The 19,109-nt window shown below is 38.9% G+C and overlaps 2 protein-coding genes across 6 annotated transcripts in view; one reads left to right on the forward strand and one right to left on the reverse strand.

Moving 5' to 3' along the window:
• Window positions 1–10,758, forward strand: part of pde8b (phosphodiesterase 8B) — a 39,780-nt gene extending 29,022 nt beyond the window's left edge. For all 4 annotated transcript variants that reach the window (XM_056732082.1, XM_056732081.1, XM_056732080.1 and 1 more), the window contains 7 exons: window positions 1,455–1,584; window positions 1,739–1,937; window positions 2,324–2,541; window positions 2,618–2,756; window positions 2,834–3,001; window positions 3,766–3,895; window positions 5,510–10,758. In XM_056732082.1, the coding sequence (XP_056588060.1) occupies window positions 1,455–1,584; window positions 1,739–1,937; window positions 2,324–2,541; window positions 2,618–2,756; window positions 2,834–3,001; window positions 3,766–3,895; window positions 5,510–5,619 (1,094 nt within the window). In that variant the 3' untranslated portion in view covers window positions 5,620–10,758. The remainder of the gene's footprint in view (window positions 1–1,454; window positions 1,585–1,738; window positions 1,938–2,323; window positions 2,542–2,617; window positions 2,757–2,833; window positions 3,002–3,765; window positions 3,896–5,509) is intronic.
• Window positions 10,759–10,828: 70 nt separating this feature from the next.
• Window positions 10,829–18,869, reverse strand: wdr41 (WD repeat domain 41). Of its 2 annotated transcripts, XM_056732085.1 has the most exons (13): window positions 18,400–18,869; window positions 17,383–17,498; window positions 15,993–16,041; window positions 15,657–15,785; window positions 15,520–15,582; window positions 15,345–15,456; window positions 14,642–14,704; window positions 14,430–14,531; window positions 14,148–14,332; window positions 13,743–13,864; window positions 13,550–13,635; window positions 13,069–13,205; window positions 10,829–11,316 (listed from the first exon to the last, which is right to left on the reverse strand). In XM_056732085.1, exons 1-13 carry the CDS (start codon window positions 18,445–18,447, stop codon window positions 11,176–11,178), a joined length of 1,353 nt encoding a protein of 450 aa, XP_056588063.1. In that variant the 5' UTR covers window positions 18,448–18,869; the 3' UTR covers window positions 10,829–11,175. The 2 variants fall into 2 exon arrangements, with proteins under 2 accessions (XP_056588063.1, XP_056588062.1); XM_056732084.1 differs by having other exon boundaries at window positions 15,345–15,582.
• Between the last annotated feature and the right edge of the window lie 240 nt (window positions 18,870–19,109).

A 19,109-nucleotide genomic window follows, 5' to 3' on the forward strand; every position in this document is an offset into this window, starting at 1 on the left:
GAATCCAAAATTTATGTACACATTATTTATTCATATACACATATACAAAAAAATAAATACATTTTTAAAATTAATTTAATTAAAACTATACAAATTAAAACTATTTTTTCACGCAACCTTCACATATACATTTTTACAAACACGACCAGGGATATTTATTATGAGCATAAGCAAGCTCGATTAAAAGTTAATTTTGGCTTCTAAAAAATGTTTTCGAAATAAATACAGGATGGACAGGAAAAGAGGATTTTAACCATTTTAGCAATGCAATTGATTGCGAATAATTATAAAATAAAGTCTTTACTACTATATTTCCTGCTCAATATATTCATTTAGTAATACATCTTATTACAGAATTTAATACCATAAACATTTTAAACAGCATTTTTTTTACTTGGATGAAAGTCTCACTTTCCCCAAACTATGACTCTTTGTAGTCCACAGAATATACAGCCACGAAAAAACTGAAGAGACCATTCCAAATTTGCATTTTATCCACGTTTCTAGATGTATTGTGACCATTCCAGTTCTGTGTCTGTTGAATTTTAACAAAATCAAAACTCAGGAGTGACAAAAAATCATCCAACAGCAATGTGTAAGACTGATAGAATAACAAGACACATGAAAACTTTCATCAAAATCATACTTAAAAATAATTTGTTATTTCTTACTGTAAATACACATACAAATATTTCTGTTGTATTGCTTAAAATTGAATCTTTCAAAATTCTTTCAGTTTCTTTTGTTTTCAGAAAAATGCAGCATATTTTCTGTTATTTTGACCCATTTCTCCAGTTTGCATTAATATTTACAAAATATTTGTATTTGAAATTTGTTTGAAAGAAACAAAAAATATATTTTCACATAGAGACAGAACGTCACGCGTCATAATCTGACAAACATGCCCGCCGGGGGGAAACTATCCCACTCCATTGACTTTGTATTTTGGGCCGATGCCTCCCAGTCATTTTTGACTTATAACACAAGGCAGGAGGATGTCTAAAAACTGCTTTGTGACAAGGTGTACAGTAAATAAGCTAAAAAACCCAGAACTACACTTTTAAAAGCTGTCGACCTAAAAATATTGAGCGTAGGAGGGAAACTTCATTATTGACTGTATCCAATTATGTCTCCTTAAATAAAGTCTTTTACGATTCGATAGCTTATTAAAACTTAGTTGTGTGTTTTTTTTTTACAACTGGACACATAGCAGTTTTTAGACATCCTTTTTTGTTACAAGCCAGAACTGACAGGTGTGGGCGTGGCCTAAATGCGCTCTGTCTCTATTCCCAGAAAAACTGATTTTGACATGTGTCAAAGTGACATTCATTTTTTCCCTTGTCTCATGAAGTGTTAACACTGCTGTTTAAAGCCTCTGAAATATGTTTTTGTGTCAGTCTGCTATTTTCCATTTTGACCTTGAGTTTTTGACCGTCACCTGTTTGATTCCTCAGATATGAGTCAGAGTCAGCTGGCCGTGCCTGTCCCTTTAAATGACGTGCCGCCTTCCATCGCTGAGCTGCTCAATGAAGAAAAACTTTGGGAATTTAACATCCTGGAGCTGGAAGCAGCTACACACAAAAGGTGAGAAAGAAAGAGAGATATTGATTCTGCAACGATAAGCCCATAACAAAGTTGTATTGCTCAATATTCTTTGTGTATCTCTTAACAATGTGGTGTGTGTGCACTTATCTGTGTGTGTTTCTGTGCATGAATGTCTGTTTGTGTGTGTGTGTAGGCCTCTCTCATATCTAGGTCTGAAAATCTTCACTGATTTTGGCGTGTGTGAGTTTCTGAACTGCACGGAGGCCACGCTGCGCTCCTGGCTGCAGGTCATCGAGGCAAATTATCACGCCTCCAACTCCTACCACAACTCAACACACGCTGCAGATGTTTTGCACGCCACTGCGTACTTCCTGCGTAAAGACAGAGTCAAGGTAATCCTGACAGCCAATCAGAACAATCAGGCAAGGAAAATGGCTAATTTCTTTGGCCAAAACGGTTTATGTGGGTAAGCTGGTCATGTGCTGGACTTTAGCTGGTCCTGAGCTGGTTTAAAGTGGACCACCTTAAACCACCAAACAGCACAAACCATGTTTCAAAACCTACCTATTTAGCATATGCTGTTTTTAAACAGGGTTCTCTTCAAAAATTCACTCAAAACTGTGCAATCTTTATTAAAAGAAACTGTCTTTCTGTTTTTTGGATTTAAGTGTCTTTTGCACCATTATTAGCCTTTGCTGATATTATCACTGTACACTACAAATGGTTTGGTTGCTTGCATGACTTTTCTGTACCACATGTATCTGTGTTGGGTTTGCAGGGCAGTCTTGACCAACTTGATGAAGTTGCGGCTTTGTTAGCGGCGACGGTTCATGACGTCGACCACCCCGGCCGCACCAACTCGTTCCTTTGCAACGCAGGAAGCGAACTGGCGATACTGTACAACGACACCGCCGTCTTAGAGAGTCACCACGCCGCTCTGGCCTTTCAGCTTACCGTACGAGACATCAAGTGCAACATCTTCAAAAATATGGAGAGGTATCGTCTGCGTCAGAATACAATATACTGTACGATTTTAATACAAACGTAAACACATTTAACATCTCACATACAGGACACAGTTTCGGACGCTACGGCAGGCTATCATAGACATGGTGTTGGCTACGGAAATGACGCGACACTTCGAACACGTCAATAAGTTTGTAAACAGCATCAACAAACCCATGAGCGCTATCGAGGAGACGAGCTCCAATGTAAGACACATCTCACACTCTTATGTATGTGTGAGTCAAATGTTTGTGTTAAAATTCTGCGATGTGTTGATTAACAGAGCGAAGGCAGCGATTGTGAGGGTCCGGCCAGTATCCGAAACTCTCCCGAGAATCGTCTGTTGATCAAACGCATGCTGATTAAATGTGCCGACGTGGCCAATCCCTGCAGACCTCTAGAGCTGTGCATCGAATGGGCCGGACGCATTTCTGAAGAATACTTTGCTCAGGTGAACTGGATCACAGTCATTTTCTCTCTCAGAGAGGCACATTTTTATTGCTCAAAGATTGCTCAGGAGATTTGATGGAATTCTTTGTTGTGTTTCATTTAAGTGTCATCAGATGTTTCTCCAAAAAAAACCAAATGTTGAAACACATGAAGGTGTACAATTTATGTAGATTGTAGCTGTAAAATTATTAATTAAAATTTTTAGTTTTTATTGCGATCTTCTATAATATTGGAAAATATTTCATTTTTTACTCACCCAAGTGATGTTTTACAAGTATTAAGACCTCCCTGTAGTTTCAGAAGACAAATAAAGATATTTTTGATGACATCAGAGAGCTTTCCTGGCCTCATAGACATCATTTGAAACAAACATTTCCATTTCCTCTTATTGTAATCTCATTGGAGAAGTAATTGAGATAGCAGAGATCTCTGAGAATGTGATTTTTTTTTCTTATGGCTCCATAAAATATAAGATACCTTTTATAACAGAACAAATTTGTGATTGAAAAAAAAGTAATAGTGTCAGCTGTTGCTTGGTACGCTGAAGTTTTTTTATTGTTGAACTTAGTTACGTGGGCACAGAATTTTTTCTAAACTACATTTAATAAAAATAACATGTGATTTATCTGAAGAATATCAAACACACGTAAGACAATATACCCACAATTTAGGTCAATTCTGATGTCATGTCTTCAAACACAGTTTTGTGCATCTGTTTGTTCTTATCTCTTCCCTCTCATTTCCACTCCTGTAAACTCTCTCTAGACGGATGAAGAGAAAAGACAGGGTTTGCCGGTCGTCATGCCAGTGTTTGATCGGAATACCTGCAGCATTCCCAAATCCCAGATCTCCTTTATCGACTATTTCATCACTGACATGTTTGATGCCTGGGATGGTAAAAATCCACAGACACTCATACAAACACGGCTGAAACAAATGCATTCGAGCTTTACTGGGAACCCAATGTTTAAATACTTTTTTCAAGCTTAAAGTTTCAACAAACACACCAGACAATCAGTAGCATATCATCAGAGAGTATCTAAGAGAGAGAGAGATGTTTTCCCAGGCCATCTTTGTAGTCATCTGGTTCTCCTGAATGAATTGTAATGGTCCATTAGCAACAGAAGATGTTGGTCTGGAGGGGGGTGTAGTAGATGGTTGCTGATTGGTTGTGATAATGTTGTCCAGAGGTTGAGTATTGCGGTGGGCTTTGGAAACTTAAGGTCTGTCTTTCCCACTGAGATCAACCCCAGAGAATAAACCTGCGTACTGTCAACACACAACACGCATGATGTCACGGAAACTTTAAAAATGAAGGGGCAGGGGGTGATAGTGTGTTAGAGAGAAAGAATGTGTGTGTGTGTGTGTGTGTGTGCATGTGAGTGTGTATGTCTTTGATTTCCTTAGTTTGGGGTCAGAATCCAGTGAAGCAGAATCTCTTGAGCTCTCCGCAGATTTAGTTCCCAAGGTCACGATCGGGTCAGTTTATCATAGAGAAGCTGTGTGTGTCTCTGACAGATTCAGCAGGGGAAACAGAAAACATTCTCAAGAGATCATAAAAGAAATTGGGAGTGGAAGCATATGTGTGAACATACACATTGCCATATTTACACTCATGCAAACAAAATGCGAACACACACACACACACCCTACCGTCTGCCAGAAACTAATTGAGTCGAACAGATGGTGAGATGAGCGGGAACGAGAAACATTACAATAAACAACATTTGCTTCCTGTTACTTACTGTCCAGATAGACAATCATACATGCAGACAGACAGACAGACAGACAGACAGACAGAGACATAGACAGAGACGGACAGCCGGACAGACAGAAAAATAGATAGACAGCCAGCCAGACAGACAGACAGACAGACAGACAGACAGAAAAACGTATAGGCAGACGGACAGATAGACAATCAGATAGACAGACAGACAGAACACAGATAGATAGATAGATAGATAGATAGATAGATAGATAGATAGATAGATAGATAGATAGATAGATAGATAGATAGATAGATAGACAGACAGACAGAACACATAGACAGATGGACGAACGAACGGACGGACAGACAGACTGACAGAAAAACAGACAGACAGACAGACAGAAAGACAGGCAAACAATCAGACAGACAGATAGACAGACAGACCGACAGAAAAACAGATAGGCAGACAGACATTTAGGCAGACAGACAGACAGATAGACAGACAGACAATCAGATAGACAGACAGACAGACAGACGAACGGACTGAAAAACAGATAGATAGACAGGCAGACAATCAGACAGATAGACAGACTGACAGAAAGACAGAAAGACAGACATTCAGGCGGACAGACAGTCAGACAAGCAGACAGGCAGACAATCAGAGAGACAGACAGACAGACAGACATATATTATATTGTGCCAATCTTAAAGGTACAGAAGCAAAAATTTTGGTCAGAGAGTATGTAACTAAAGATCACATGTCTTTCTCTCTCTCTCTCTCTCTCTCTCTCTTGCGCTCAGCCTTTGCCAGTTTGCCAGGCTTGATGGAACATTTGGCAGAGAACTACAAATACTGGAAGAACTTGGATGAGATGAAGTGTAAAAGCCTGCGGCCCCTGCCACCTCCATGAGCCCCCCTTCTGAAGGTCAAGGGTCAGAGGTCAAGACGTCTCCACATGACCTCAATTATTCTGTCCAACGCACCGCCCCATTGACGACACTCCACCCCAGCGACAATCGCCCCGGTGACAAGGGTAAAACTCAAAGGAATGCACTTTATCTTCTCCTCCAGCGTCTTTTCGCTTCATCTTTTTGAAATCTGTCTCTTCGGCTGTTTTGAATGTTTCCTTGATGAGGTCTTTTGTAATTGTGTACGTTGGACTCACGAAGATGAAGACTGAGCTCAGTCCATTAGAGAGCGGTATGAACGGGCCATACAGTGGGAATGAAAATGTGTTTCGCTTACTAAACGCATGCACACAAGTATACGTGAGCTCATGGATGACAGATCTGGACTGAGGAGAAAAACGAAGAACCAGATGGAACTGACAGAGCGTCCCATGATGCCTCGGGTGCAGGAAGGCTTAACCCTGGTCGCCCTGCTCGCCCGCCTCCTCATCGCCATGCACGGGTTGAATCGTTCACGAATACAAAATCTCAGAACGGTCAATTAGGTGTTTTTGTTTCATGATGTTTCAGGGGGTCGCTGAATACCAGACAAACTCTCGCCCCTGCAGTGAACTCACACTTCTCTTTTTCCCGCCCCTCATCCCCCTCAACATAAAGCCGATGGGATATTTTGACTGTCAAGTTGCCAAATCGTTCGAACTGAAGACTGAATGTACAAACACTGCGACGGTCGACCTCCCTACGGGTCGGCAGTATTCCGGCACTTTCTGTATCAGAACGACTCTTTTCTCAGACTCCAAGGACTGGTGTGTAAAACTCAATAATTTTGATATAAAAAGCCAATAATAGCAAAGAATATATTTCTTGAGAACACTGTATATCCAGACACATACTGTAATAGCTTGATGATGCGTGCGTGTGCATATGAGAGAGTGAGTGTGTTGCTATAAGATGCTTTATAATGAACGTTGCGGCAGGAGAGAACATTTTTACATTTGACATTACGGTTAACATTCCAACTTCACACAGTCGTCCGTACGGACACAACATTCCCAAACTCCAGCACAGCCTCATCATGAGAACACCCAACAGGTGGGTTTGCTCATATTATTATCATTTTTAAGTATTATTTATTTTGGAATAAGCTTGGCTGTGTATCACTGGTCTTCTTTTACCACGGTGAATGGGTTTATGTGGCTGTTGTGCTTGCACTGTTGATATCTGGTCTTCATGCACTCTGAAAGCCAAATGGCTTCATATGTTCACCTGTGCTCTTTCAGCCTTACCGCAGGGACTAGAAAAGATTTCCAACCAAACGTTGCTTTGTTTCATTTTGTCAGAATCACTGTACAAGCACTAAATTTTTCCACACATCCAAATAAAGAGTCATATTTTGTGAGCGCAGTTGGACGCGTGCTCCGTTGGCTCACAGACGGGCTTAGTCAGAATTTATGAAGTGTTTATATTTGGTCTCTGCTTGTTATGTGTGGTGTAGATTGTTGGAATGAGCACTTGAGGACATACATCACAAAGAGCGTTCTAGAACACATCACCAATGTTCTAGAACGTTTTGTTGTGCCGACATCATCATGACTGAGAGTTCTTACATGTTCTCGGAGCGCATCACAGGGGCAGATTTTTCACCGAGGAAGATTTCTTTAGTTCACTTGGCACCGCGTTGCAATGACAGGGTGTTCAGAAAGTTCCAGATGGCACTGTTGTGATGGCGCGTTTGGAAGCATGCGGCACACGTTATGCACGTTTCTGATTTTCTCTCTTTCCTGTTCTCTCGTACTTCCTGTTGCTGTTTCCCCCCTTTCTTCATTTTTCTTTTATGCGCTCCAAACACTTTCTATGAAGCCTTTATATACAGTATAAATCATTATCAGTTCATCTTAATGCATTATGAGACAGAGAGACGTTCGTATATACAGTCATTCAGATTGTTTCATAATATTGTATTACGTTTTCATAGCCACAGCGTAAAAATGTGTGATACAGAATAAATAAAAAATATGATTTGCGTTTAGTCATGTTTCTTAAACACATTAGATTCAATAATATGTTATGTATACATATGAATAGTTGAATAGTAAATTCAGCTCTCGTCGTGGTTATTTATAAACTCATGCAGCTGATTATAATGTTTATTGTAGTGCAATGTTAATGCATCAAAAGTGCATTAAGACCTTAAAATAATCATTATACATACGAAGAGTTTGGTTCCAAAAACTCAGTTTTTAAATGATTTTGTCAAAAATCATGTTTCTTTATTGTGCATTCCAATTAATATCAATCAAACTGCAGTTTGTTTGTTTTGATTTGAGCAACAATAACAAAAAATACAGCTAACAAACACAGTAAAACATGATAACATAATAAAAAACATGATTTTTTTTATTTTATATTTTGGAAACATACTCTTCATATACTGGCTTCATAGAACTCATATTATCCATTAGAAATAATGTATTTAACACGGTTAAATACATGGACAATATGAGGCTCACTGTTTGGTCATTTGCTTATTTTATAACCGTCCAGACATTCGTAAATTGTGTAAAAGAATGAACACAGAGATTACAAATGTCTCATTTATGAAGTGCTGACACTGCTGTACAAACAAGACAGGATGCACATGTCACCCTCTAGTGGTCAATCCTGAGAACTTCATCCACTGTCTATTAAATTGGTTATTCGAAATATAAATCCCCTCATTTAACTGTCTTTCCAAACTTCAAGTATGTTTTCTGGCATACTTAATCTTATACTTTTTTATACGTAATACAAAACTCACAAACATGTTTGTTTCTTAAGAGAATTATAATTTCTTTAACATTACTCTTCTGTTAGGAATAACTGAAGTCCTTATGATCAGAGGTCATCAATTCCACAAACAAAGCTTCAGAGTTTAAAAGATTATTTATGAATGCAAAGTGAAATCAAACATTTACATGAACGTGCCCCGTTTATGAACAGAATACTGCCTAACTGTTTCTTGTTCGATGGTTAATGTGATGCTGTGAAGTTTTGTAGGTACACTGAGTGAATGTTATATTTTGCGGTTTAATCAGGATTAAGATTACAGTTATATTTCAGGTTGTGGATGTTATCAGTTAAATGTGAATTACTGCCAGTTTGAGGGTTTCATTCTATATAATTCCTATCCATGTTTCTGCTTTGTATTTGTTTGTGCCTGTTGAGTGATAGTATTAACTGACCAAACCTTTTATAAAAGGATAGATAACACAAACAACACAGTTATCAATGACTGCTGAGCTGCAGTTCACCAGCAGCGGGTGGAGGAGAATTTGGGATTTTTGATTTGATCCGTTCTCTGGTTCAGGCTCTAAAGTCTGCAGACATCAGTCATAGAACATTCTAAAACACTTAACATCAGACTTTTAATGAAAGCGTTCCTTTCTTTTCCTGTTCTCCACCCATCTGATCCTCCGTGTTCCTGTGTTTCAGTGTTAACAAAGCTACTGTACGTCAAACCATGGCTCCTGTCAGCATGCATTGTCCTTTCCCAGAACTGTTTCATGTTTTTGTCAGACACAGGGTTTATATGTAAAGAAAGCTGAATTCTCAGATGTTTGGAGCATAAACTTATATGGACTTTTCTCAGAAATGAATATAAGTATGTAGGGCATTTTTCAGACACATGCCTTAATCTCGATTGTGGAAACACCACGGATTAATGTCCTTTCGGTATTCCCTCAACACTGAGCGTTCATGTGAGATTCCGTCTTAATCTGAGTTTCAAATATGGAATAATTGAATTGTGTTGTCATGGTGACCATGTGATTGTTTCATGCTATGACTCCAAAGTTTATTGTAATTGTATGATTTAATGGTTAGTTCAGCTTTCTTATTGTTTAGCAGTGATGCAATTTAAGGAATATTTTCCCCCAAATTTGCTAATTTTTATGTTTTCAAAGTTCGGTTTTATTTTTATTTTGGAAGGAACACAAAAGAGATTTTTTGAAGATTCTTATTTTCCATGCAACAGTTATATACGCCTTGTATGGCCTTATGTTCTCTGTCTCCACATGCTTTGAGGATCAGACTTAAAGAGATAGTTCAGCCATCGATGAAAAGTAAACTCATTTACTCTCCTTTGGTCATTTCAAACATTTCAAACAGTTTCTTGCTCAACACAAAATCAATTTTGAAAAACTTGAGTAACCAAACAATACTGAGCCCCATTGACTTCCACTGTGTGAACAAAACCACTGACGCTTTTCATGAAGACACATTTTCATGAGAGTAAACAAATGATGTTTTTTTAGGGTGAACTATCTCTTTAAATTTGTCTGAATGACTTAATAAAACCCTGTAGTCCTGTGTGGAGATCTTTTTAAAATATCATTGTGTTTCGAAAAATCAAACATATTCATATTCACCGAAAGACAGCAGAAATGCTCAGACTCGTGGGAAAGTGTACTTGTCTTACTCCAAACATTAACAGTGCAGCCAAAAGCGTCCCCTCAGGTTCGATGAATCCCGTGATTTCAGCCAATGTTGCCAATGCAATTATTTTTGCAACTACCTAAAGTATTTATGACAAGGAAACAAATGTATTCCTAGAAGCCATTTGATTTCTATGATCATTCATTGATCTTGTGACTAAAGAGTCCCCGCTTGTGTTTGAATATCGTGTTGTAATTCTATTGACGGACATCCTTCACACACCCATTATTGAAGGGCTCACTTACATACATGACCTCACAATGACATCATAATAGGGGGCGTGTCATGAAGTGAACTAGACGGTCAGGGACGGTCAGGTTTAATACTTGTGTGAAGTGATCGATGGGTGCAGATTCTGTGCCAATTACTGTATTTGTTTTTTTGAAGAGTTAGGGAACGCAAACTTGCATTATCCCTCGAGCAAATGTATATAAACTATTTTTATTAAACACAATATTATTGAAAGTAATATTAGTCAGGCCGTTCAGCCGTTCTTGTTATTGTTAGATGTACAAAAAAGATTTATGTCATATATGTTTAAAACATGTTTTATTTCTGAGGTCTGATTCTGTCTTTATCTGTTGTTTGGAGCGACCGCTCCGACTTTGAATCTGTTGTGTTTGTGAGACACACAAATAAACATTTGCAATAAAATCTTTTTGATCCGAGTTCACAAGAGCACAAGATTTAATCAAATTCAGTTGAAGAATTTCAAATATACACAAACAAACATTAAAGTGCAATCAAATGATCAGTTTTAAGGTCATTAAATATTCTCATATCACAAACAATCCCTTTAATATACACAAGACAACATTCACATAAAACGATGATCTAACAATTTAATCATAAAACCATTCGAGTAAAATGACAAACATCTGACAACATTTACATGTTTTATGTGTAAAAGCGCAAAGTTTCTAATGTGAAGTTAAAACACTGATTTAATCAGACTTTATACAGTGGAAGGTTAATACAAAGAACACATCTGAGACCTGTGATGTTCACTAACTGATGCTTTCAATACTAACACTAAGAATATTCTTGAACTCGACACAAAATTGAAAGGCGATGTGAAGATCATATCACAGTCCCTGGTTCTGTTCCAGTTTGTGAAAGAGCGCCAGGCTGCGCAGCTGCGACTGCAGTTCTCCGTCCCTCCACACGATGAGCAGGTGATCTGTGGAGCAGGTGACCAGACCCTTCTCCTTAAAACTCACAAACATCTGAAACACAAAACCCAAGAGATGGCACAAGCATGTGTTATATAGCTTTGCAAAAAACGTTGATGTCAAATACATTGTCAGGTTTTCAAAGGGGTCATATGATACGGCTAATAGGAATATTATATTTGTTTTAGATGTAATATAATGTGTACACATGATTGAAGGTAAAAACCGATGTATTTACCACATACCGTCCATGTTTCTATCTCCTCCTCTCTGAAACGTGTAGATTTTTAACAAAGCTCATCACTCTGAAAACCAAGGTGTTCTATGATTGGCCAGTTAACCAGTGAGTAGTGATTGGTCGAATACTGCAAGCGTGTGACGGATATGTAACGCCTCTTTACCATTTTTGGAACATCAGGTTCCAAAGCAACTGTAATGACAGGTACCCATACGCACCTTACTTGCCTATACATTTGGGCGGTCTTAGTCAAATCACACCACGAACTGACGTAGATTTTGGGGGTGTGGCTACACGAGGCGTTTCAGGCAGGTCTGGGAGAGCATTCGCTTTGAGATAGAATGCATCTTTTGTTCCGACACTTTAATCTTTGCAATTTTACGTGTCTAATACATGCATGGGCAACTTAAAACACACCAAAGACACACAAAAGCACACATTCGCGCCATATGACCCCTTTAAATGATAATAATGACACTCGTCAAATTTTGAGAAAGTACTTGGAAATTCCCGTTTTTTTAAACAGAGAAACATGATGAGTGTCACCTTTGGTTACTCTTAAATTCATAAATCTCAAAAATCCCCTTCAGACCGGTTGATTTAAAGTATCTAATATTATTAAATGAAGAAACTAATAAACACGTATGTGGTCAAATATTATACATAAATTCATTCTCTTGGTCCAAAAGAACATACTGTCCATTCCACATATTATCTTTCCTGGAAATTAAATCCATGACCTCGGCATTGCCTACCACGCTTCACCAGTCGAGATACAGGAACTTCAGAGCATTCCTGAACTTTATACACACAACTAATAATGGAAGTCTAGGTCATCAAATCATCTCTCTTTCCTGTGCTCCGCCCGCCTCATCCTCACCGTTTCTGTGTTTCAATGTTAGAAAAGCCTTTGACTGTCAAAGCATGACTTTTCACTGCAAGAGTTTATGTTTCATTTAAATAAATAAAATGGCCAAAATGAGGTTGGGAAAATATTTAAAGCCTGGATTTTTTAATTAAAATGAAATTTTCAAGTATATTTAAGTTACTCAGTTTATTTACTGTAAACATATTTCAAATACGAAGGTCTATTAATTATTTTCTAAATATGAATATGCAGTCGGTTTAGAGGCCACGTCCAAAAACACACCGTAACACTTTTTTTCAGAAATGATTTATGTTCTCTATTAAATTAAATAAATACAAAATTGGTATAATTGTGCGATGCTAATGTGTGGGCCGTGATGGTGAAGCACATTCGCGCGCGTGTCAGGTGATCAATATAAAAATTGACTTCTATGTAGATCACATCCTTCATTCTGTCAGAAACTTTAATTAAAGTGCGGTTCAAAACAAACCCCCAAATCAATGAATCTTCATAAGACACGCGCATAATCGAAAGCTTTCATTTAAAACTACGTCACAGATCTAAAGGTGGGGGAATAACGTTCAATTAAACGAGTTAAAGCTCCAGAAAAATGTATTACAGCGATCTGGTAGATCAATAGGTGACGTGGATTTATGTTTAGCCCTCAACTTCATCCGCCCTAGTCATGTGACCACCCTACCTGCACAGCTCCTGAGTGACCGATCAGATCGCCCGTCAGTTCCAGCGATCGCAGACCGGAGACTTCTGGGAGTTTCTTGGTAGGAGGGCAAACCTGCTTACTGGACCTGCCGAAAGTCCCGAACATCCCGAAAAGCCCTGTAAGACAAAACGGGTTCAGAAATGAACTGACCCAAGATAATGAATAACAATACTATACGTTATTTTTGGTCATTACATAATCATTTATGATTACTCATAGTGTTGATGACTTTATTATTAATACATGCCGGAAAATAATGAAAGAGAATATGAGGATGTGTGGAAACGCGCGCACACACACCCACACACGATGACAGATAAATAATGCTTGGAAAAGAGAAGGAAGGATATGGGTTGTGCTGGAAAGGGAAAAAGGGGTGAGAAGGTTTTTAAGAAAAGATCAAACGCAGATGGAAAGAGCAAGTTCACAGGTGAACTCGAAGAGGGCGTGGCCTACACACCTGAGGAGGCAGGCTCAGCAGGCAGGGGGAGGTCCTGTAACTCCCACATCCTCACGCTGCCGTCCGCAGAGCACGACATCATATGCCTACACACCAAAAAACACACTGTAGATCATCTTATGCGTCATTCAGGATGTGAATAATGCATTACAGAGAAATAAAATGTTTTATATGAAAGTTTATTGGCTGATACCCATCCTCCTGCAGCATGGTGTGTAAGACGCTTGAGTCGTGAGCGATCCTTCTGTACGCAACCACGCTCTTCAACGCCACATTATAAACATACAGACCACTGCCTACAGCTGCTACAAGTAACTGAAAAAGAAAGAGAGAGGATTTATGTATTTATCAAAACATATATATGAACGCAGGACGTGATATACGCAATATTTGAATGTCTAGGGTTGCATCTTTTGAATTTTAACGCTTTGAGCAACCTCAACATCCTCACCTCAACCTCCATTCCATAACTTTAACATTGTAACAATAAAAAAAACTTTATACCGTTCACTTCATGCTTATAGTCGGCCCCTAAAAAACTGTGTTTTCAGAGCTTTTAAGAGTGTGAAACTAATTTATTTTTTACGGTATCCTTTACCTCTCCGTCCGAGCTCATGTGCTGAATGGACCTCTCAATCTGTTTCTGGTTAGTCAACCTGACCTCTGATTGGCCTTCTCCCGCTGACTCCTCCCACAGGATGTGCTCACAGGCGTGTATCGTCCAATGCAGGGAGTCCCACAGGATGAGCTCGCCGATATGAGAGCCACTCGCAAACAATCCGTCTGATGTGGGAAAATACACATCATCAAAGTTTACACTGTCCTTTAAATCATGTTTGAGTTACACTTTTTACACTAGTATACACAATTCATATCTCACCGTTGACATTGATGAGTGATCGAATGGTGTCCTGATGATCAGTCAGATGTCGCATGGCCATAACGGCAACATCCGACCCAGACACGTTCAGCTTAAATATCACTACAAGATCAGGAGCAAAACAACTGATTAAAGTTGCTTTAGCTACAACATTTAAATAAATATAAAAATAATTAAAAGTTATTAGTGTCTAGCTTTTATGTTCAAATTACCAATCTCTCTATCCATGGCAGCTGCGATGAAGTTCTTTGGTAACTCCACCATGGCTGAGATGCCTACAGAAAGAAGACGAAATTGAGCTTTCGAGGTTAAATGTGCAATATATAACTAATTATTATTATAAGGTTCCCATCGTGAATCAGACAAGTTATTTCGACACAAAGTCACGAATTGTCACTTAAAAATGATTCTATTAAAGGGGTCATATGGCGCGAACACGTTTTGTATTGCAAAAAAAATGGAAAAATTGAAAAAATGTAAGTGTTGGAGCGAAAGATGCATTCTATCAAAAGGCGAATGCTCACCCAGACCTGCCTGAAACGCCTCCTATAACCACACCCCACAAAAAGTCTGTTTGTGGTATGAGTTGACTAGGACCGCCAAAGTGGGCGTACATGTCAGTAAAATTGCTTTGGAATCCAAATATGGTAAGAGCCGTTATATTTCCCTCACACGCTTGCAGTATTCGACCAATCACTACGCACTGGTTAACTGGCCAATCTTTTCAGAGCGATGAGCTTCAGAGAGGCAGCGATACAAACAAGCATGGTATGTGGAAAATACAGCGCTTTTGAACCTTTACTCGTGCATTACATCTGAAACAAATGATAATATGCGTTTTAGCCGTGTCATATGACCCCTTAAAATAACAAAAGTTTACACTTATTCACATATACATGTGTTTAGATGAAATACCAGTGTCGCTGTGATGAACAGTTTTACACTGCAGCTCAAAGTCTTTGTTCCACACACACAGCTCATTCCCCCCCGAGACCCACACGTCCAAGCGGTCCAACACCAGCAAACACTGCAAGAAACACACAATGAGCAAACACGTGCACACACAAGAGGAAAAGACACGCACACACACCTTCACAGAGGACTGCAGATCATATACATTCTGCACACGGTGTCCTGTGTCTGGATCCCATAACTGCTGTCGAATTAAGGACAAATTCAACATACACTCATAAACACACACACACACAGATCAGCAGAAGAGGATACACTGAGTGTGCGGTCTGATGATGCAGTAATAAGAGCAGTGTGCGTGTTTCCGCCTCTGACGTAAGCGTATGACGTCATGGCCGTGATCTGCTGCGTGTGACCACGCAAGTCCAACAACAACTCTCCCGTCTGAAATCAACACACAAACAATTTCTTATCAGTATTACATTAATATTATATATATTTTTTATCTATCTCACTTTTTCTGGGGGGGGGTGGTTATGACTAATTTCTCAAAAGTTTCAGCTTTACTGTATGCAATTCTGCTCACATATAATAGATTGAGCATCTCGTGAAAATATCATTTGCACGTTGGGGACGTTCTGGCCCGCTCACCTCAACATTCCAAATCAGCACAAGTCCATCATCACCTGCCGACGCAAACCTGACCAAACACAAGACAGAGAAACGCAGACTGAGCAAAACAAGGAATTCTTAACACAGGTTGAGACTTTTATATAAATCTGAAGAATTACAAGACGATATTACAACTATATAAACGGAAGAACTGATTATGAACTGATGAAAGTTGTAGAGGAAACATGTGCACGTGTGTCATTTAAGCAAACCCAGAAACAATGTTTATAAATCAACAGTTGGGCTTTTAAATGAAGTCCATAAAGAACAAGACAGCAGGCCACCGGGTCTCAGATGATAAACACTGGTCAAAAGGCTCTCACTTGAGGAGTTTCCTGATTAGATTTTAAGAACGGCTTGATCCCGAGATGACCTTTGACCTCCGGAGCTCATGAACAAATCATCCGCAGGAAGAACAGAAGAATGAAAGCGTGATAAAGGGATGAGATACAGGAAGTGTGGAAGGTCTCGGAGAAGAGAAACAGGACTCCGGACTCGAAAAGCAATCAGCCGCGTTCTGCACACTGATTTCATCTGAAACTCTTCTACTGCGCTGAGATCATCGCGAGCAGCCAACCGGAAAACACACACACACACGCAGCTGAAACTTATAAACACACTTCCAAACTCATTCCTGTCCCATGAAAACCAACTGTTACACTGCACTGCGTTCACTTATACATTGCTTTTAAAAGTCTAATCTAGACGCTTGTATTCTTCAAAATTACAGGTGGTAATAATACAATGATGGTAAACGTTATCGTGGCACACAAAAAAATATTTAGACGATTTTATACAAAGTAATTTTACTGTAAATAATTTTGCTGCTTTCATTTTTTATGTATAATCAAATAAGATTTAGGAATCATTTTAACTTTTACTTAGAATATTTTACATTTTTTATGTTTTGACAATATTTAAACTCATCAAAATAAACTAGGAAATGTCAACTTATGTGGAGTCCCAGAATTCACAAGGGAGACAAAAAACTTTTTAAGTCACTGCGTTCAATCTATACATTTCATCACTATGTGTGTATCTGGTCTCGAACCCATGACCTTTGCACAGATCATGCAATGCTCTACCAACTGAGTTTCCCAAAATCTATGTTAGATACAAAATTGCATTTTAAAAGGCCCGCATCCAAGAAACAAGGTAAACCATAGTCCTTTGTGGAAAGGTGGCATGGCCTTATTGTGGAGAAGCCTTCTGCAACACGCAATGTACACTAGTGAAGTATACACACACATGCACACACTCAGTGTGATGATTAAGCTCTTGTCACGCTCTGTAAGTTTGCTATCGGAGTGTATCTGCCTCAGCCTGAGCTGTCAATCACCGGTCAGAGGCGGAGAAGAGGATTGCTTACCTTAAGTCATCAATCTGCACCAGAAATCGAACAATGTCAAAGTGTCCTTTCAGCACCTGCATCTCCGTGAAACAGTTTTTGGGCTGTTCCTCCCCAATGAACAGCGCCGCGCTCTTCTGCACACACAGAGAATATAATAGACAAACGAATCATGGCTTCAATCTAGCTGCGAATCTGCTGAAATGACTGCTGTCTGCTCGACATGCACCGCACCCCCGCGGTCTTTAACACTAACTGGACACTGAACCTGGAGACTTTCACCACATTATTGGTAAATAACAGCACTGAAATACCATTCTGGCTTTGGTCCGCCTTCATTTATAGTAGTGGCCGAAACTGACGTTTTCCTTTAGAAAACACAATATTATTGAAGATTAATTCAAGATTTTGTATGCGTGTTGTTGTGTATGAGAGACTGGAGTGTTTTAAGGAGGCACAACACATGCATAATGACTTCTTTTGTCAAAAACAAGACAAAATATTCATAACTGATAGTCATGCCTAATTTCCAGTGCACTTCTGATTTGTTCTTCTCTCCCATCTATACCATATCCTCAGTAGCAATATTAAACATAAAAGCCCTAAAATGTATCACAGCTTGATATTTGTAGACATACTAGTATAGTAAATAATGCACGTGTTCTCTCATTTGGAATTAGTCTGGCTTTTGTTGAAACTAGTAACTTTGTATTTGCAGATATTGTGTTATGTCTCCTGTATGACATGTGGCTTATTGTTCCCTGAACTCTCTGTAAGTCGCTTTGGATAAAAGCGTCTGCTAAATGACTAAATGTAAATGTATAGTAAAGGATAGCAATGACTAAATATACATCTGCCCATACTTTGACCTTTTGAATTCAGATTATATTGCATTATTGTTGTAGATCAACAATAAACCAAATACTTTTAGTTATATAATGCTCGTAAATGGCTCTAATAAAGTACCTTCTGCCCACAGTTATTTTAAAATCATAAAGTGCTTCCCATATTAACTTCTAATAAAAAGCATGAACACACCTCTACTGTCCCCTGCGCTTCTCGAGCTCCCAGAATCCATCGCAGCATGATGCTCCTGTTTAAAAACAGCTTTACAGGCCAGCTCTTTGGATTTCAATGCAAACTAAAAGGGCAAATCAGTATAGATGCATGTTGCAACGCCTGCCGGCAGTGACACGATGTCGCCTGATGATCAGGAGTCTTTATTTCAAAAGAATTACAACGATTTCTATAGAAATGTATTTAGAACTGTTATAAAGCGCAACATTGTAGCGAGATTTGATTGACAGGTCGCGCGTCTTATACAATGTTTCAGTTCTGCGTTTGGTCACGCGCACTTCAATAATGTTCAGATAAAAGAGTAAAATGAAAATCGACGTTTAGAAACGTTAGTCTAAAATGATTTTTATCACGGTGAATGCATTTTCGGGCAGATTCTTCTCTCGTCTATGACAGCTGCGGAATACCAAACAAATCTGCGAATTCATGTGACCGGCTACGGAAGCTTCAAGAGGACAAACGTGACCGTGTTTGTTTTCGAAGTGAAAAATACCAAAGCTCCTCTTTCACGTCACAGTACACGACTCATTCAACTGTCTGGGAAATATCACGTACATAAAGTCTAATATGTATCAATCGTAGCAAATATTCGATTGTTTTAAAAGGATAAACTTGAAATCATTTTTGATTTCTGTTAAAAAAGAAAACTGAAGCTAATAAGACATATCTAT

This window comes from Triplophysa dalaica, chromosome 19 (assembly GCF_015846415.1).
Source record: "Triplophysa dalaica isolate WHDGS20190420 chromosome 19, ASM1584641v1, whole genome shotgun sequence".
In the NCBI taxonomy this organism is placed as follows: Eukaryota; Metazoa; Chordata; class Actinopteri; order Cypriniformes; family Nemacheilidae; genus Triplophysa; species Triplophysa dalaica.

What these genes read in the sequence shown, in the direction of transcription:
- wdr41 (XM_056732084.1), bottom strand. Translation starts at nt 18,447, where the DNA reads ATGCTGCGATGGATTCTGGGAGCTCGAGAAGCGCAGGGGACAGTAGAG. An exon ending in CATCAGACCGCACACTCAGT is followed by an intron (nt 15,583 to 15,656) that starts GTATCCTCTTCT and finishes ATTCGACAGCAG; the next exon opens with TTATGGGATCCAGACACAGG. An exon ending in TGTTCATCACAGCGACACTG is followed by an intron (nt 14,705 to 15,344) that starts GTATTTCATCTA and finishes TTCTTTCTGTAG; the next exon opens with GCATCTCAGCCATGGTGGAG.